This window comes from Thamnophis elegans, chromosome 17 (genome assembly GCF_009769535.1).
Source record: "Thamnophis elegans isolate rThaEle1 chromosome 17, rThaEle1.pri, whole genome shotgun sequence".
Lineage (NCBI taxonomy): Eukaryota > Metazoa > Chordata > Lepidosauria > Squamata > Colubridae > Thamnophis > Thamnophis elegans.
This window is the reverse complement of record NC_045557.1, coordinates 9,267,149-9,287,154: the sequence shown is the minus strand read 5'-3', so window position 1 is coordinate 9,287,154 and position 20,006 is coordinate 9,267,149. Positions and strand designations below refer to the sequence as shown.

The 20,006-nt window shown below is 49.6% G+C and overlaps 2 protein-coding genes across 2 annotated transcripts; both read right to left on the bottom strand.

The window, feature by feature from the left end:
* Positions 1–5,590: 5,590 nt before the first annotated feature.
* Positions 5,591–11,476, bottom strand: FAM89B (family with sequence similarity 89 member B). The gene is made up of 2 exons (XM_032233987.1): positions 11,111–11,476; positions 5,591–6,239 (listed from the first exon to the last, which is right to left on the bottom strand). The coding sequence occupies exons 1-2, from the start codon at positions 11,378–11,380 to the stop codon at positions 5,955–5,957; spliced, it is 555 nt and encodes a 184-aa protein (XP_032089878.1). The 5' UTR covers positions 11,381–11,476; the 3' UTR covers positions 5,591–5,954.
* Positions 11,477–14,874: 3,398 nt separating this feature from the next.
* ZNRD2 (zinc ribbon domain containing 2) lies at positions 14,875–19,177 on the bottom strand. Its single transcript, XM_032233986.1, has 4 exons — positions 19,073–19,177; positions 18,754–18,905; positions 17,010–17,094; positions 14,875–15,682 (listed from the first exon to the last, which is right to left on the bottom strand). Exons 1-4 carry the CDS (start codon positions 19,089–19,091, stop codon positions 15,345–15,347), a joined length of 594 nt encoding a protein of 197 aa, XP_032089877.1. The 5' UTR covers positions 19,092–19,177; the 3' UTR covers positions 14,875–15,344.
* Between the last annotated feature and the right edge of the window lie 829 nt (positions 19,178–20,006).

The window sequence follows — 20,006 nt, the reverse complement described above, 5'->3', positions numbered from 1 at the left end:
GGAGCAACGCCAGGTTATCGCCTAGTTTATTACAAATTTCCCCATCCCGGGAGCCACGAGGCCAACAGGCTGAGGATGTTTGACATCCAACGGGCAGGAGAGGACACCTCTGCCCTCACGTGGAATTCTTCGTCTCTCTCTCTCTCTTTCCCTTTAACTTTGCACCGCTCAAGGTCCACATCTTTTTTGTGTGTTTTTAAAACATTAGGCCAGGCTGAGAACGATGAGTCATTTCCCTGGCTTCCCGGTGAAAAAAGAAAGAAAAGAAAAGCAGGAAGCCAAAACCGAATGCAAAAGACGGGTGTGGCGGCTCGAAGCGGCTCCTGAGAAATTTTGCTTCCCCCCCCCCCCCTCTGAGATGACAAGAGAAATTTTTCACCCCGGTTTGGTGAAGAGAGAAATCCCAAGAGTTTCCCGCAAACGGAACAAGGGAATGAGGACTTCTCACACTTACGACGGTCGTGGCATCCCCGTGGCCATGTGATCAAAATTCAGACGCTGACTCCTATTTATGACGGCGGCGTGCCCCAGGGTCAGGCGATTCCCTCTTTGCAACCTTTTGACAAGCAAAGACAATGGGGGAAGCCGGATTCACTTAACGGCTGTGTGACTAACTTAAGCACTGCAGGGATTCCCTTAACGGCGGCGGCAAGGGGCAAAATTCACTGAACAACCGTCTTGCTTAGTAACAGAAACTCTGGGCTCCGTTTGGGTCGTAAGTCGAGAGCTATCTGTAATTGGAGCAAAGTTTCTCGTCTTCTCCAACTTTTAAGATGTGTGGATTTCAACTCCCAGAATTGCAAACTTGCTGGCTGGGGAATTCTGGGAGTTGACGTTCACCCCTCTCTTTGTTTCCAACTTTGAGAAACCCAGATTTCGCCCAACCCCAAGTCCCATTGTAGCTGTTCTGTGTGTTGCAAACACAACAGGAAACCACAAACAATGGCCCAGGGCCCCAGGCGGCTTCTGTGCTCCAGAGGTGGAAAAGAAATCCAGGGCAAGGAGGTGAAAGTTCACTCAAACTGGGGCTCCTTAAAGTCTCACTTGGCTAGGGTGCAAAATGAAAAGAGAGAATGTAAACAGCACACCTGAGCATGCACAGAGTACATTTCCAGGTCACAGCTGGCCTTTCCCACTCCTGAAAAGCAGGGGATAAGAGGAGGACGAAAATAAAATGTCGACTGCCTTGAATCTTGGCATTCCAGCTGTTTAGAAGGGGAACTTACGAAATTTGCAGATGATACTAAGCTGGAAGGAATAGCCAACACTCCGGAAGACAGGCTCCAGACCCAGATGGGTCTTGACAGACTTGAACCCTGGGCCCTCGCTAACAAAATGAAATCCAACGTAGAGAAAAGTGAAGTCTTCCACTTAGGCAAGAAAAACCAGAAATACACATATAGACTGGGTGAAACCAGGCTTAATAGCAGTGACTGGGAGAGAGATCTTGGAGTCTTAGTAGACAACCAGCTAAATAGGAGCCAGCAGCCAAAAAAGCCAATGCAATCCTAAACTGCATTAACAATCAAGTTAGGTACTAATACCATTCTATAAACTCCTAGTAAGACCACACCCAGAGAACTGCATCTAGTTGTGGTCCCGACACTATAAAAAGGATTTTGAGACTCTGGAAAGAGGGCAGAGAAGAGCAACCAGGATGATGTGGGGACTGGAGGCTCAAACATATGATGGATGGTTGCAGGAACTGGGCCTGGCTAGTCTAGGGAAGACAAGGACCAGGGGAGACAGGAGAGCATCTTCCAATATTTGAGGGGCTGCCACAGAGAGGAGGAAGGTGGTCAAGCTATTCTCCAAAGCACCAGAGAAGGAAGAATGGATGGAAACTGACCAAGGAGAGATTCAACCTGGAAATAAGGAGGAATTTCCTGACAGGGAGAACAATCAACCCATGGAACAGAAGTTGCCTTCGGAAGTTGTGGGAGCTTCATCCCTGGAGGCTTTCAAGAACAGACTGGACTGTCATCTGCCAGAAATGGTGTCCGGTCTCCTGCTTGGGCAGAGGGTTGGACTAGATGACCTACAAGGTCCCTTCCAACTCTGTTAATCTGAACCTGTTTTACCCGGAAGTAGCCACCACACCTGGAGACAGATTTGTCCACTGCTGCCCAGAATTTTACCCTCCAGAAATCCTGATGTTTTTAATGAGATCCAGGTCACCGCCAGGGCTTTTGCAAGCTCCATTGAGATTCCTGTCACTTTGCAAGCTCTGAACTCGCGGCTTGGAATGAAACACACTCCGGCCCTTTGGTCAAGAGACAGCCCCTTTATTTCTCGCGCTTCCCCCTCTTTTATTGCCATGGGGGGGGGGGAATGGCCTGTCCAACTTCCCAAAATATTCATGAACTATCCAACGTTGTCTTCTTCTCTCCTGGAAGAATGAAATATTCTAGGAAATATTAAAAAGGCAGAATATTATAGTTTCCCTGGATGAGAAATGGAGAAACGTGGGTTTTTTTAGAGGCAGGAAGCAGACTCACTCTTAATAGCCCCCACCCTCCTCAACAGCCCACAGCAGATGACCGGACTCAAGAGATAAAGAGAGAGCTAGGCCTATTCATAAGCAAAAGCCCTCACCCAAGATCCAACACAGGTAGGATTCGCCCTCTACCCACCTAGCAACAGAACTCACCACCTGGCACCTGGGGAGATTACATCACCCAGCAAGGCTCAACCAAGCTTGGGACTCAGAAGACTATAAAGTTACCCCTGTATGGCCCCATGGGAGTCTGACAACCAATCAGGATACATTTCTTACACAGGAACAGGAAGCTCCAAGGCGGGGCCCAAGAAACGGTATAAATTGCTCTGTCTGTCTGTCTCTCTTTCTGTCTCTCTCTCTCTGTCTGTCAGTCTCTGTTTCTGTCTGTCTCTGTCTCTCTCTGTCACTTTCTCTCCCTCTCTCTCTGTCGCTCTGTCTCTCTCTGTCTCTATCTCTGTGTGTCTCTCTTTGTCATTTTCTCTGTGTCTGTCGCTCTCTCTCTCTCTCTCTGTGTCTCTGTCTGTCTCTCTCTGTTGCTCTCTGTGTCTCTCTCTGTGTCTCTGTCACTCTCTCTCTCTCCCTCTCTCTCTGTCGCTCTGTCTCTCTCTCTGTCTCTCCCTATCTCTCTGTGTGTCTCTCTGTCATTTTCTCTCTGTGTGTCTGTCGCTCTGTCTGTGTGTGTGTCTCTCTCTCTGTCTCTGTCACTGTCTCTCTCTGTTGCTCTCTGTCTCTCTGTGTTTCTCTTTGTCACTGTCTCTCTCTGTGTCGCTCTCTGCCTCTCTGTCTCTTTGTCTATCTCTTTATCTCTCTCTTTGTGTGTGTGTTTGTCTCTCTCTCTGTCACTTTCTCTCTCTCTCTCTCTCTCCCCCCACCCAGGACCAAAAAAACCCATGTGGTCCTGGCCACCATTAAACCATCTTTCCAAGCAGCCTCCATGTTTCCGGTTTCTTTCTCCCCACTTGAACCCAGATGGACATTTCTCCCAACACTTCAAAGGATGGGAAGGAGGAGAAGCAAACCTTTTGCAGCCCATTATCCTCTTCCCAAACGCGCTGGGGATTTATTTCAAGCCTCTGAAGACCCATCATCATCATCATCATCATATCAGAAAACTAAATGCAATTAAATATTTAGCCAAGGTAACCCCGCTAGGGGCAGTAGGACAATTATTAAAATCCAATCAAGGCAATATGGATCAGATTTAAAAAAAGAAAAAGACAACAACAATCCCAAATAAATGTTGTCTATAGTAACATTCCTCACTATTTCATCTCAGGGTGCAGTTGAGGAGGAGAAAATGGGGTGCGTTATTCCCCCCCCCCCCCAAGGAAGCTAGCCTATCATGCAAAAAAACCTATTTGCCTGGCTTACCTGTGGCAGATTCACACATTTCTGCAAAACACACCTCTCGGCTGAATAAACTGCATGAGTCCTTTTTAAGTCTTAACGATTTAAGTCTTGCCCCAAGCCTTAAATCGGAGCTTAAATCTATGGCTCCTCTGATATGTTGGTAAAGGTTCCCCTCGCACATGTGTGCCAGTCGTTCCCGACTCTAGGGGGCGGTGCTCATCCCCGTTTCAAAGCCGAAGAGCCAGCGCTGTCCGAAGACGTCTCCGTGGTCATGTGGCCGGCATGACTCAACGCCAAAGGCGCACGGAGCGCCATTCCCTTCCCACCAAAGGTGGTTCCTATTTTTCTACTTGCATTTTGTACGTGCTTTCGAACTGCTAGGTTGGCAGAAGCTGGGACAAGGAACGGGAGCTCACTCCGTTACGCGGCGCTAGGGATTCGAACCGGCGAACTGCCGACCTTTCTGATCGACAAGCTCAGCGTCTTAGCCCCTGAGCCACCTTGATATGCTAAATCAAAGCTAAATCAAACCCACTGGGGTGGGGGGCAATTCACACCTCCCAGCCAGCCCTATTCTAGGTTTATGCTAAAAGTTTTCAGCAGCCACATGCCAGAAGCAAAAAGAAAGTGCATTAAAGAGTTTTTCACCCCCCACCCTCCCTTCAACCCACCCAATCTCCCCTACATTTTTAACCCAGTCATCCCATTCTTGCAAGTTTCAGCTGCAAAAAAAAAAAAGTTAAAGTAAAGTGTAGGAAAGTATAGTAAAATAAAGTAAAATAAAATGTAGGAAAGGAAAGTAAGGAAAGTAAGGTAAAAGTGAAAGTGAAAGTAAATACATTTGCAATACAAATGTCTATAGTTTTATGTTTTAGGGTCCTTGCCCAAAGCTTGGGTCCTCAGAATGCACGCTGGACTGGCCGTCCCTGTTTCAAAAAGAAATTAAGTTCCTAGTCCTCAGGATTCCTATTAGGTAGATTGGAAGGTATTAAACCCAGGCCTTCTGGACAAGGAAAAGTCTCGGCCACTGTGTGCAGTTCTTAACTCCTTTTAGGGAATGCCGTTAGTACCGCAGGGGAGCAAAAAGGACCAGCACCCCCCCCCCAAATTCCACTCAGTCACAAGAAACCTGGCAGTTTTGGAAGAAGAAGGAGAAAGAGGCAAGGGAAGGGCCTGAATCTTGCAGAGATGCAGCCAAGCCTTCCTCATTCGCTAAATATCGAAAGAGCTTCAGAGGCGACCCGCGCATCTCCACGCAAGGACAGGTAGATAAACTCAACTTTTAACCCGGGAGAGGCCTGCATCCCGAAGAAGAGACACAAAGCCATCCTCTGTTTTTCTCCCAGGGAAAAAATCATCACAAAGTATTTCAGTGTTGCTGGTCATTAACCGAAGAAATAAAACGCATTTCCATTTCCCCAAATCTGCCTTCAATTCCAGATGGGGGTCTTGTCCTCCGCGTGGGCTGAAAACTCTGGAAATTGGAGGAAAAAGACCCCAGATCCTTGCCAGAGGGCAGTGATGGGGGGTGGGGGGGAGACAAGCCGCCGAGGTGGTGCAGTGGTTAAATGCAGCACTGCAGGCTACTTCAGCTGACTGCAGTTCTGCAGTTCGGCTGTTCAAATCTCACCGGCTCAGGGTTGACTCAGCCTTCCATCCTTCCGAGGTGGGTAAAATGAGGACCCGGATTGTTGTTGGGGGCAATATGCTGACTCTGTGAACCGCTTAGAGAGGGCTGAAAGCCCTATGAAGAGGTATATAAGTCTAACTGCTATTGCTATTGCTATTCCCAGGAAATTCAAGTGATGTTCCGGTGACATTTCGACCCTTCCTGCGTTTTTCCCCCGATGCTTTTTTCGGAGACAATCCCAAAACGGGAGAAACAAATCTCAAAATTGGATCCCTGCAAGCCTCTCTTTTTGGAAAAGGCCAAAGAAATCCTGTCGATTTATCCAGGGAAACCTGATCCGGGGGTGGGGGTGGGGGGAGAAAGCCCAGGAACGAAGTCAAAAGCTGAAAAGAAGCTGGGGGTCGTTCCAGGATAGCTTCTTCCAAACCCTAAAATCCCAGCTAGACTTTCCCGAGGTGGTTTCCCACGCCTGGCTCAGATGGCAATATGGAAAGAATCCTTAAGCCACTGATCTCGAGAGTTCTGGGGCTGGAGGAAGCGCAGCTGCTGAGCCGGAGGGGCTTCCCGGGGCCCATCCGGACTTAACGGATCCAGGTCGAAATCTTCCTCCTCGTCCGAGAAGCCGTTTTCGGCAGCCAGGCTGCCTTCCGAGTGGAGTGAAGACGACATGTCCTGGAAGAGGCTCTTGAACTCCTGGATGGACTCGTACAGGGACCACAGCTGGCAAAGAAGGGACATGTCCAGTTGTCGGAGCCCCACCTGCAGAAGGGACGGAAAGCAAACGTTGAGCTGTGGAGCTGCCGGGATTCAAACCGGGGGCCGGTTAGCTGGAAAGCGCAAGAACTGCAACTTTCTAGTGTTTGGCAATGTTGACCAACGTAAGACAAGTGGACTTCGATTCCCAGAATTCCTTAAGACGTCTGGACTAAAACTCCCAGAATTCCATAGTCAGCATGCTTTAAAAGGGATGGACTTCAACTCCCAGAATCCCCTAGCCAGTGTGCGTTAAGATGGGTGGACTTCAACTCCCAGAATTCCCCAGCCAGTGTGCTTTAAAAGGGGTGGACTTCAACTCCCAGAATCCCCCAGCCAGCATGCTTTAAGAGGGGTGGACTTCAACTCCCAGAATTCCCCAGCCAGAATGCTTTAAGAGGGGTGGACTTCAACTACCAGAATCCCCCAGCCAGCATGCTTTCAGATGGGTGGACTTCAACTCCCAGAATCCCCCAGCCAGCAGGCTTTAAGATGGGTGGACTTCAACTCCCAGAATCCCCCAGCCAGCAGGCTTTAAGATGGGTGGACTTCAAGTCCCATAAAGAAACAAACCAACAAAAACTAAACAACTAAGGGGTATAAAGCTGGATGTGGTTTTGTCAGCCGCAAATTGGACAAAATGGCTGTCTGGGGAATTCTGGGAGTTGAAATCCTTAAGTCTCAAAAGTTGCCAAAGTTAGACAATCTTGCTTTTTTTTAGAATAAAATCAGCCAAGCTTTGAAATCCACAAAACGTTTTAAATTAGTTCTGTGGGAGTTTGCTACCCTCTAGTGGAAAAAAACCTTGTACTGCACAGGTTTTGAACTGTTAATTTTTTCTCCCCTATCTAATTTCATTGCTTTGGATGAAAGTGAAATCCCAAATACGAATAATTAAAAAAAAACTAAGTTCCCCTCCTCTCTGGGGCAGTCCCTCAAATATTGGAAGATGCTCTCCTGTCTCCCCTGGTCCTTCTCTTAACTAGACTAGCCAGGCCCAGTTCCTGCAACCGTCCATTGTATGTTTTAGCCTCCAGTCCCCTAATCCTCTTTGTTGCTCTTCTCTGCCCTCTTTCTAGAGTCTCAACATCCAGATCTCATTTCAGGTGAGACAAACCGGTTGTGGGAACACTGCCATTCTTTCTGTAGTTCAGTCAGTCATCTTTATTTTTATTTATATGCTGCTCATTCTCTTGTCTATGGGTGCCTGTTATCTCTGATTTTTTTTTTAGGAGAGTGGGTGTCGAAAACCATGACTGACTCTGATCAAACTACTTTCCATTCTCTAAAACTCTTTATTTAGGTTTCCGGAAAGTCTCAACTTCCCTTTGAAATACAACTCCGTCTATTTAGCAGAATAACAGAATTGGAAGGGATCTTGGAGGTCTTCTAATCCAACCCACTGCTCAAGCAGGAGGTTGCTCATATGTATGCAAGCACACAAAGGACCCAGGGAATTAATAATATGGTTAACAAAATCTTGGCTTAGGATGTTGTTACTACTACTACTACTACTACTACTACTACTACTACTACTACTACTACTCTTCTTCTTCTTCTTCTTCTTCTCCTCCTCCTCCTCCTCCTCCTCTTCACCCACTCCTTCTTGTCTCCTTCTCCTTCCCCTCCTCCTTTTCTTCTTCTCCTCCTCCCCCATCCTCCTGCATTCTCCTCCTCCTCCTTTTCTTCTTCTTCTCCTCCTCCTCCTTTTCCCCCTCTTCTTCTTCCTCTTCACCTCCTCCTCCTTCTTGTCTCCTTCTTCTCCTTCCCCTCCTCCTCCTTTTCTTCTTCTCCTCCTCCCCATCCTCCTCCTTTTCTTCTTCGTCTTCTCCTCCTTCTCCTCGTCCCCATCCTCCTCCATTCTCCTCCTTTTCCCCTTCTTCTTCTTCTTCTTCTTCTCCTCCTCCTCCTCCTCCTCCTCCTCCTCCTCCTCCTCCTCCTCCTCCTCCTCCTCCTTAAATGTTACCCATTTAAACACTAAGATTTACTGGGCGGGCAAGGATAGTTGATGCGCAAAATATACATTGCAACGTTTATTGCAAAGCCTCTCAACTATCAAACGACAACCCGGCCTTCACGTGGTGCCCCCCGTTCCCACCAATCGGGCTCTGTCGACCCTTGGGACTGGCGTCCCCTTGGGTATATCCAGCCGAAACAGCTTCCATGGATCGCCGTACAGTGGCGTCAAATTTCCATGGAAGTCGCCTATACCCACGATGGGTGAAGAGGCGTCAAGTACAAGTACAAGATTTACTAATATGAATGTGTCCGTTCAATCATATAGGCGCTCAATGGCCTGGCAACTGTGCCCCTTCCCCAAATGAATAATCACGGCTATTATTCGGCTGATTTAAAAGCTCTCTCTGCATTGATGGGGTTGGGGGGGCCCAATCAAGTGAACTCCGCCCCCCGCCCTGAAATTACCAACCATGGGACCCCAGGAGGATGAAGTCCCAGCTCTCCCCCTCTTCCTTGCCTACACTGCAGAGCCTTTGTGCGGTTAAACCCCGAAACCACGCCCATCCGATGAGGTCTACTGGTTGAGGCGCCGGGCTAGGAACCAGGAGATGGTGAGTTCTAGTCCCTCTTTAGTCCTAAAAGCCAGATGGGTGATTTTGGGCCATGCCAGGAGACAGTGAGTTCTAGTTCTGCCTTAAGTCATATAAGCCTGCTGGGTGACTTTGGGCCTTTCACCAGGAGACTGGGAGTTCTAGTCCCTCCTTAGATATGAATGCCAGCTGAGTGACTCTGGGCCAATCACCGGGAGACAGTGAGTTCTAGTTCTGCCTTAGTCATAAAAGCCTGCTGGGTGACTTTGGGCCATTCACCAGGAGACTGGGAGTTCTAGTCCCTCCTTAGATATGAATGCCAGCTGAGTGACTCTGGGACAATCACCAGGCGTCCGTGAGTTCTAGTCCTGCCTTAGACATGAAAGCCAATTGGGTGACTTTGGGACAATCACTAGGAGACGGTGAGTTCTAGTCCCGCTTTAGTCCTGAAAGCCGGCTGGGTGACTTTAGGCCAATCACTAGGAGATGGTGAGTTCTAGTCCCTCTTTAGTCCTGAAAGCCGGCTGGGTGACTTTGGGCCAATCACCAGGAGTCTGTGAGTTCTTGGCCTCTCTCTCTCTCTCTTCCCCCCACCCTCCTCTGTCTGTCAAGCCCACCTCACAAGGTTGTCGTTGTTGCGGGCAAAATAAGGAGGAAGTCAGTTGTGCTGGAGATGTTCGCTGCCTTGAGTTATTATTCTCGCCATACAGGCGAGAAATTAAACAAATAACTTTGAATAAACCAAGAACCCCCCCCCCCCACTGCACCAAATTTAGACCTTGGCATAATGCCAGGGGCTAATTTTAGACCTGCAACTTTCACAGCCTTTTCGTGGGGCAAGTGGGATCCCTTGTAGAACATGCCGGCCCCCTCCCACACCCCAGGCTAATTTTTCACAAACCGCCTCCTCTCATTGTTTTTTGGGGGGGAGTACCCCGCTTCCAAGTCCTACCGACCCCGGGTTCAAAGCCTCCCAGCCCAGCCTCTCCTACAAAGGTGCCTCTATTCCTTGTAAGGTGCTTTTTAAAAAAAAAAGGGTTTGGTTTGCAGCCGGGTGAGCCGTGGGAAAAGGGGTGCTTTCGTGTTGTCGCCCCCCCGCCCCCGCCCCCCGCAACGAAAGAAACAGGGTGGCAGCAAATTTAGGGTGTGAGGGGAGGTGCGGAAATGAAATGAATGGATCGAATGGAAGTGGTAGGAGCTTCATCCCTGGAGGCTTTCAAGAAGAGACCGGACTGCCCTCTGTCAGAAATGGTGTAAGGGGTCTCCTGCTTGGGGCAGCGGGGGGGGGGGGGTTGGACTAGATGACCTCCAAGGCCCCTCCCAACTCTTTTTATTCTGTTCTTATTCTATTATTCGGCAGTTGTAGGGGCTTCATCCCTGGAAGCTTTCAAAAAGAGACCGGACTGCCGTTTGTCAGAAAAGGTGTAGGGGTCTCCTGCTTGGGGGGGGGAGGGTTGGACTAGATGACCTCCAAGGACCCTTCCAACTCTTCTTATTCTGTTATCATTCTATTATTCAGCAGTTGTGGGAGGCTTTCAAGAAGAGACTGGGCTGCACTTTGTCAGAAATGGTGTAGGGGGGTCTCCTGCTTGGGGCGGAGGGGGTTGGACTAGATGACCTCCAAGGACCCTCCCAACTCTTCTTATTCTGTTATTATTCTATTATTCGGCAGTTGTAGGGGCTTCATCCCTGGAAGCTTTCAAAAAGAGACTGGGCTGCCCTTTGTCAGAAATGGTGTAGGGGGTCTCCTGCTTGGGGCAGAGGGGGTTGGACTAGATGACCACCAAGGCCCCTCCCAACTCTTTTTATTCTGTTCTTATTCTATTATTCGGCAGTTGTAGGGGCTTCATCCCTGGAAGCTTTCAAAAAGAGACTGGACTGATGTTTGTCAGAAACGGTGTAGGGGTCTCCTGCTCGGGGCGGAGGGAGGGTTGGACTAGATGACCTCCAAGGCCCCTTCCAACTCTTCTTATTCGGTTATCATTCTATTATTCAGCAGTTTTGGGAGGCTTTCAAGAAGAGACCGGACTGCCCTTTGTCAGAAATGGTGTAGGGGGTCTCCTGCTTGGGGCGGAGGAGGTTGGACTAGATGACCTCCAAGGCCCCACCCAAGTCTGTTTCTCTGGGAATAAATACCCTAAGTCCTCGGGGTGGGCAAGGTGGGAAATGGGTGTTTTCTGACCGTCCACCCCTGCAAGGTGGGCTCAGGTGAGGGGGGGTTCCCCCTAAGTAGAGCTGGGCATCTCAAAGGACCCCCAACCCAGAGAGACTTTTGGGGAGGGGGATGCAAAGCCATCAGAAGCCCCCCCCGCCCCGGGCATCGCTCACCATCTCCTTGCGCAGCACGGCCAGCGCGGCATCCAGGTTGGCGGGCCGGGGGGGTCGTAGGGGGGTCCCAGGGGGCTTCTCCCCGGCGGGGGCCGCCTGGGCTTGGCGCAGGTCGTCCTGGATGCGCGACTTCTTGCTGTAGACCTTCTGGATCTCGCGCCACGAGCCGCCGCTGGAGTTGAGGATGCCGCTCAGCCCTTTGGGCAGCGGGGGCAGCCCCTCCAGCGCGCACGCCTGGCTGACCGGGGGCTCCGGCGGGGAGCAGCTCATGGCCGTTGGAGGGGGGGAGAGGGGGCACTCGGCCTATGCTCAGAGGCACTCTCGGCCCCCGCGGCTGCTGCAGCGCCCGATCGGCTGCACGCCGGCCTTTTGTCTGCGGCGGCGGCTGCGCCCGGATCGCCCGCAAGGACGCCGCAGCGGCTTAAAGGGGCCCCGCCGGGCGGCCCGGGAGGCAGCGCAGCCTCTGGCTCGGCGGGGCAGAAGCCGCTGCGCTGGGCGAGCCTCTGCGGAGCCCCGGGCACGATTCCCCACCTGCCGCGACCGGGATCCACGGGGTAGATCCACCAAGCGCTTTCCTTGCTTTCCTCTGTCCTTTTCTTTCTTTCCTTCCTTTTCTGTCTCCTTCCTTTCTGCCGTGTTTTTCCTTCCTTCCTTCGCTCTCTCTATTCCTCCCTTTGCTTTCTTTCCATTTGACCTTCCTTCGCTGCCTCCGTTCTTTTCGCCTTCCCTTCCTTCTCTCCCTTTTCCATCCTGTTATTTCTCTTTACCTCCCTCCCTCCTTTCTTTCCTTCCCTCCCTTTCTCTTTAACTTCCTTCCTTTTTACCTCCCTCCCTCCTTTCTTTCCTTCCCTCCCTTTCTCTTTAACGTCCTTCCTTTTTACCTCCCTCCCTTTCTTTCCTTCCCTCCCTTTCTCTTTAACTTCCTTCCTTTTTACCTCCCTCCCTCCCTCCTTTCTTTCCATCCCTCCCTTTCTCTTTAACTTCTTTCCTTTTTACTTCCCCCCTTTCATCCCTCCCTTTCTCTTTACCTTCCTCCCCCTTCTTTCCTTCTACTCTTTCTTTACCTTTCTTCCCTCCTTTCCTTCCATTCCCAACCTCCCTTTCCTTCCTTCCCTTCCTTCTGTCCTTCCCTCCCTTTCTTTCTCCCTCCTCCTAATTTCTTTCTTTCTCTTTCTTCTTAATTTGGGAATTGCACCTGTTTACATGATGCCGCCTATCGTTTAATTGAGTTGCTTCTTAGAACTCCGCCAGAGAGATTTAACAAGTTGTGCCAACAGGGCCCGGATTCGGTGTGGCCAAGCGGGGAAGGAAATGCCAGACTTTCCCAATTTTGGTCGGCTGCTGAAGGGGCAAAAGATGGATCGGGTCCAATCTTGGGGGGGGGGGTTGTCAAATTTGTGGGTCCACTTTCTGGAAAGAGAGGTCGCCCTCTTTCCTTGAGTCCGAAGAGTGGCATCTGGGCGAGACCAGAATAAGAGCCTCCTGTCCTGCCCAGACTTGGGTGTGAAGGTCCTTTGAAGGACAATGCCAAGCTTGACCAATCAGCCTAAAGCCCAGTTTAAAGACGACACTAATGGGTGCCACGAATATTTGCCCCTGCCCCGCTCTAGCCAGGAAATCCAGAACTGTTGCAGAGCCCAGTTTCAAAGTAGTCCACAGGAGAAACGACACCACTGCGGCCTTTCTCTGTCCTTGTTTTGGGCTAAAAATCTATGTCCGAATTGCATCCCTTCAGAAGATCAAGGCAAGGGCAAAATATCCCTGCTTTTCCAGCCACTTTCCACTTAGTTATCCTTTGAGACCACAAAAACTTGTACATTTGTTCGTTTCTCCCACTCCGCAGCTCTCGAAGACGGCCAGCCAACTGTATTCTTTGCCTTCCGTGCTTACGACCTTGTGCCATGTAATAGGCTTAACCTAATTGGGAGAAAGAATTAGCAAGGGCATTCCTAACCGCACCCTAGAATGCTTTGCCACTTTACGATGGGCGGGCTCCACCTCCCAGAATTCCATGTATTTGTATTTGTATTTAGTTTATTTGTATGCCGCCCTTCTCCAGGAGGGACTCAGGGCGGCGAACAACTCAGGGGGGAAAGGGGACATAAACACAGTACACATGATTAAAATACATGAAAATCACAAGAGCCATACAAGTCGAGAGGGGAGGGCTGGGGAGTTCTGGGAGTGGAAGTTGACGCATCTTAAAATTGCTGCGGTTAAGAAATCCTGCACACTTGGAACACTGCGTCCAGTTTTGGTCACCACACTATAAAAAGGATGTGGAGACTCTAGAAAGAGTGCAGAGAAGAGCAACCAGGATGATGAGAGGACTGGAGGCTCAAACATGGGAAGAACGGCTGCAGGAACTGGGCCTGGCTAGTCTAGGGAAGAGAAGGACCAGGGGAGACAGGAGAGCATCTTCCAATATTTGAGGGGCTGCCACAGGACGGGTCAAGCTATTCTCCAAAGCACCAGAGAAGGAATAATGGATGGAAACCGACCAAGAAGAGATTCAACCTGGAAATAAGGAGGAATTTCTTGACAGGGAGAACCTTCAACCCATGGAATAGAAGTTGCCTTCGGAAGTTGTGGGAGCTTCATCCCTGGAGGCCTTCAAGAAAAGACTGGACTGCCATTTGTTGGAAGTGGTGTAGGGTCTCCTGCTTGAGCAGGGGGTTGGACTAGATGGCCTACAAGGTCCCTTCCAACTCTTTTAATCTAATCAATTGGTTGTTTTTGATTGGTCCTTCTGACAGAAGGGAATCTCACAAGTAGGAATACTCCTACAAGTAGAACTTGACTTATGACCAGTCACTTAGCTCAGAGTTACACGGAGAAGAGAGACTTACAATACAGATTTGAATAGCCTCCAATGCATTTATAACCGTTTGCAGTATCCCGTAGCCACAATTTCCAGCATTTTCCTTCTGGAAAATTAGCTTCCAGTTTCTTGGGGAAAAATCCCCCATAGCAAAACAAAACAGTGTCGTAAAATTGGGTGCAGCCACAGTGACCTGTTTTACGACTGTCCAGATTTATGACCAAAATTGCAGGCTCAGTTGCTCTTCCTAAGTCAAGGACTTTACCTATATTCAACCATATCTGACCAATTCCAAGTGTCACACTTCCCATTCTTCCTCTTAAGTGACACTTGTCATCAAAGTGTCATTCAGAGGAACAAGGTATCTTCAGAGTTGATTTAATTTTATTTTCTAGAATGTCCAAGATGCCTGAGAGGAGAAAGCTCCATTTCTTAGCTTACAGCTTCTTTTTCTCAAGTATTGGTTAGGTAAAAGTAATGGTTCCCCTTGCACATAGGTGCTAGTCGGTCCTGACTCTAGGGGGCAATGCTCATCTCCGTTTCAAAGCCGAAGAGCCAGCGCTGTCCGAAGACGTCTCCGGGGTCAAGTGGCCGGCATGACTAAACACTGAAGGCGCACGGAATACGGTTATTTTCCCATCAAAGGTGGTCTCTATTTTTCTACTTGCATTTTTTACGTGCTTTCGAACTGCTAGGTTGGCAGAAGCTGGGACAAGGAACGGGAGCTCACTCCATTACACTGAGCTAGGGATTCAAACCACTGAAACTGCCAACCTTTCTGATCGACAAGCTCAAGGGTCTTAGCCCCTGAGCCACCGCATCCCAACTATTGGTTATTAAAGTTTAAAAGTTTTAAGACGCCATGGGGGGGGGGGGGGCAAAAGCATGTGCCAAACCCGATTCCTTCACAACAGCGAAGATTCGACACCACACAATCATGATCTTGTGCCTGGAAATTTGAAACGTTTAATGCTTCACCCAAAAAAAAAAAAAAATACACCACAACACAACAGAGGTCCTAATAACCTCAAATCTTTGGATCAGGCAAGCGGGATGGTGAGCGGATTTAAGCTGAAGGGTATAGAGGAGCCCCAAATTCGGTGCCTAAGATGGTTGCTAACCCCAACATAACCTTTCCCCAAACCAGTTTAACCCTTTTATCTATCCTTTCTTTGTCCCGGGTTAGATAGATCAGCGCGTGCAAATCCTCTGAAACATTCCTCAAACATCAGGACAATTTGTATAAGGGGGTGGGGAAAAAAGCTCACATTTTAATCAGGATGGAGAGCCCAGTCATATTGAAATCACCCAGACCTTACGATGAATGGTGGTGGTGGGGAAATCCTTTGGCACCCCAAGCATGGCCTACACTCCATGCCAGGCCTGGCACTGCCGTTACAAGCCGGGGCATCCTCACTGTGGCAGCTCCCTGATGCCCTTGAGAGCATCCGTGCAGGCCCGGATGAGTGCACAAAACTGGATGCTCCTCTCGACAGAGGTAGTTTCTTGGAGATGCTGGCTTGCCCAGTCGATCTTCTGTAGAATGGTCTCTTCTGCCGCAGCCAGGGTGCTGCGTGCCAAGGGGGCATTAGGGGCAGCAGTGGACACCGGGAGGGCCGGGTCAGGGTTAGCGTTTGACCGGAGACCCAAAGCTGCCCCTTCGCAATGCTCCGGGCGTGACGCCATTTCATCTGTGTTGGCAGCAAGCTGGCGCTCCCGCACTTGGGAAAGGGCTGCTTGGGCATTGAGCGCTAGAGGGAGAGAGAGAAGATCAAAGAGGTGGCATCATGAGGCTGTTGCTTTCGGGTTCAACAACAGCAAACGCTGCTGAAAAGTCCAGGGATCTTTTCGTATGGCGTGGAAAAATCTGCCCGGATTCTCCAGGAGCAAATGGGTACTCGAGATGCTTCCAGACACAGCAGAAAAAGGGTGGGGTGGGGTGTGTCCCTTCCCCACTTGCAAAGTGAACAGCACAAAAACAACTTCAGTTGTCAGAGCAGCACAAAATGTGCAAGTTTTTATCTGAAGCAGCAATTGCACAAAACACCCGCCTAACAGCTCCTTTCGCAGACGAACTGCATTTCAGAATTTATGATTTACCAACGCAGTGAGTGGGTTAAGAGTTGGAAGGTCCCATGAGCTGTGGTGGCCCAGTGGTTAGATTGCGGTACTGCAGGCTACTTCTGCTGACTGCCGGCTGCCAGCCATTTGGCAGTTAGAATCTCATCAGACTCAAGGTCAACTCAATCTTCCCTCCTTCCGAGGTCGGTAAAATGAGGACCCAGATTGTTGAGTGCAAGAGGCTGACTCTGTAAACCGCTTAGAGAGGGCTGGAAAGCACTGTGAAGCGGCATATAAGTCTAAGCACTCTTGCTATTTTTCTTCCTTCCTTTCTTCCTAATTCCTTCTTCCTTTCCTTTCCTTTCTCCCTTCTGGTTAGTATGCAGCATTGAAGACTAACACTGCCCACTGCCAGGAGGTCGAGCCTGACCAGCTCAAGGTTGGCTCATCCTTCCATCCTTCTGAGGTGGGTAAAATGAGGACCCAGATTGTTGGGGGTCAAGAGGCCGACTCTGTAAATTGCTTAGAGAGGGCTGTGAAGCGGTATATAAGTCTAAGGGCTATTGCTATTGTCCTTCCTTCCTCCTTCTTTCCTTCCTTTTCATTTCCTTCCTTCCTTCCTTCATTCCCAGTGGTTAGAACGCAGAATTGCAAACAAACTCTGCCCACAGTCAGGAGTTTGATCCTGACTGGCTGAAGGTCAACTCAGCCTTCCATCTTTCTGAGGTGGGTCAAATGAGGTTCCAGATTGTTGGGGGCAAGAGGCTGACTCTGTAAACCGCTCAGAGAAGGCTGTAAAGCACTGTGAAGCGGTATATAAATCTAAGTGCTATTGCAGAGTGCCATTTATGTCGTGATGCCCACCCACCCAAGCTGTTCCCATTTGGTGCTGCAGAAGCACAGAAGAGCTCCCGTTATCCATTTTGGTAACGGGGCAATATACTCTGAGAGGACCACTGCACGAAGTGGGGCAGGTGAATAAGAGAAACAGCTCCCCGCTTCCTCTGCCCACCATACCTGGATTGTCCTTGTCCACATCAGAATTAAGCTCTTGGCAGGCGACGCAGTACAATTTCTTCTGCTTATCTTGTAGCAAAATGGTCTGGAAGGAAATTCAGTGACCAAAAGGCAAAGGGGGAGGGGGGAATGGGAAGAGAAAAGGGTAGAAGTCAGAGGTTTTTTTTTTTTTTTTGCCAAAGTCACGTAATGGGCATGCATGCAGGGGAGAACAAGGAAAGCCCATCGACCCCTTGCTGAAGGAAACTGCTTTTTCATACTGGGCCTGCCCAACACAAATTACACCCCTGCAACCAATTCCCAATCTGTGCCATCCTGAAGAAAAGTTTAAAGAAGCAGTCTGTTCATCGGAAACACCAGGAAGCCAGGCACAGCCTAGCCTGGCATCTCCATGGCATCCAGGAGCCGGGCATCTCCTTCAGCCTGATTGTTCTCGCTTCTAGTCTTGTTTGATCAGTTGCCCCCTTTCCTCAGGCAGAAACCCTCTTTTCTCCACTACTTTCTTCAGGGGCACCCTTTTTTTTGAACTATTACCATCTGGTAGCCGGTACAGTATAATAAAAACAAAGACAAATGGGCTGAAAAACAGCTTCTATCCCAGGGCAGTAACTATATTGAATTCTACTATATAGTGCAATATGAATGCAATATCAGGGGTTTTCAATTTCAATTATATAGCATGTGAAGGATGTGTGTTTGTGTTTTTATTTTTATAGCTATAATGTAGCAGTGTCCTAATATTTGAGGGGCTGCCACGGAAAGGAGGAAGGGGGTCAAGCTATTCTCCAAGGCACCCGAAGGCCAGAAAAGGAATAATGAATGGAAACGGAATGAGAGATTACACTTGGAAATAAGGAGGAATTTCCTGACAGGGAGAACGATCAACCGATGGAACAGAAGTTGCCTCGGAAGTTGTGGAAGCTTCATTCCTGGAGGCTTTCAAGAAGAGTTGGACTGCCCTCTGCCAGAAATAGTGTAGGGTCTCCTGATAGGGCGCGCGGGGGGGTGGTGGTGGTGGTGGTCCCTTCCAACTCTGTTAATGTGTTAAAGTGAACTTTATAATGCCTTGATAAGACCCCAGCTAGAATTCTACATCCAGTTTTGTCACCACGCTATAAAAAAACATTGAGACTCTGGAAAGAGTGCAGAGAAGAGCAACCAGGATGATTAGGCGACTGAAGGCTAAAACATATGGTAAATGGTAGCAGGAACTGGGCATGGCTAATCTAGGGAAGAGAAGGACCAAGGGAGACAGGATAGCAGTTTTCCACTATTTGAGGGACTGCCACAAAGATGAGGAAGGGGGTCAAGCTATTTTCCAAAGCCCCTGAAGGCCAGAGAAGGAAGAACAGATGGAAACTGACCAAGGAGAGATTCAACCTGGAAATAAGGAGGAATTTCTTGACAGTGAGAACAATCAACCCATGGAACAGAAGTTGCCTTCGGAAGTTGTGGGAGCTTCATCCCTGGAGGCTTTCAAGAAGAGATTGGTCTGCCATTGGTCAGAAATGGTGGAAGGTCCTGATTGAGGGGGGTTGGGGTTGGACTAGATGACCTCCAAGGTCCCTTCCAACTCTGTTCATCTAATCTAATCTACACTGAAGACGTCATTTCATTTCGTTGTACGAGGTGCCATGACAATAAAGTAAACCAAACTAAACGTGACCGTCAGGGCGGGTGTGTGTGTTTTTGTGTGTCTCCCACCGGGGCCACTCTGCACATGCCCAGTGGCGGCCTCGCTCACCCCGCACTCGTCGCAGCACTCGCCCAGCATCCGGTAGCCCTTCAGCAGGTACTCGCTCATCAGCTTGCTGATCTTGTCCTGCCGCTCGCGCCGGGCCTGGATCACCTTCAGCTCGGCCTCGGAAGGCGGCTGCCATTCGGCGTCCTCGTGACCTGGGAAGGGAAGGAGGAAGCCGCGGTGGAGGCGAGGCCCGGGCCTGCAACCCGAGTCTCCCCCCTGCTCTTCCCCGTTGTCCATCGCCTCTGGCCCGGTCTCAGGCTGGTCGACGGGCCGGAGGCCCATTGCCATGGCGACGCCTTCCTCCCCCTCCCCGCGTTACCTGCCGCGCTCAGCGCCATGTTGTTTCCCCTCTTCAGGCGCAACTTCCGACGCTAGCCACGCCCTCTTCCGTCACTGTCGCCGCCCGCCTCCTGGTAGGACTTCCCTACGTAAGAAGGGGGAAAAAAAGGCCCACGGCTTTCAATTTCCCTCCGGCAACTTTACCGGCCGCGCAAAGGTTCCGGGAGAAGTTTGTTCCCCGTCTCTTTTTAAAGAGGAATTCGTGAAGGTCTTCATGAATAAATGGAAGTTATAATTCAATATTGGAATGCTGGCCCGTCAATGTGGGATTAAGGACTCCGATTCTAATTTCCCTTAAGGCACAGGAGATTCCTGGAATTGGTAGCTTTTCCAACCAACTATGCTGGATCGGCAATTGTAATGTCAAGGGTCTCCAACCTTGGCCACTTTACGACTTGTGGACTTCAACTCCCAGCATGGCCAAGGTTGGAGACCGCTGTAATACGTCAAAAGCCCAGTGTTCAGTCTTTCAAATATAGATAAATCTTTGGATGCGATTGGCAAGATCTGGCCCTTAAAATGCCCCCATAGTTTTATTCTAAAACGGCAACTCTAGCTGTTTGTTGTAGGATGTTCCTTTGCTGATAATTTGTCCTCTGCCCCCCTCTGCCCTCTCCCCCCGCTAATGGGGTTACTACTGCATAACCACCACCACCCCTTTTCAAATCCTCTGTCAGTTTAACCCAGTTGTTTCTCAACTTTTGGCAGCTTGAAGGCGTGTGGACTTCAACTCCCAGAAGTCCCCAGGCAGCAAGAGGAATAGCTTTTCATTAAATGCGTTATGTTGGGAAGGATGCCTTCAGGCTTTGTGGAGAAACATCTTTTAAATCAGGGGTCTCCAACTTTGGCAACTTTACGACTTGTGGACTTCAACTCCCAGAATCCAAACTTTACGACTTGTAGACTTCAATTCC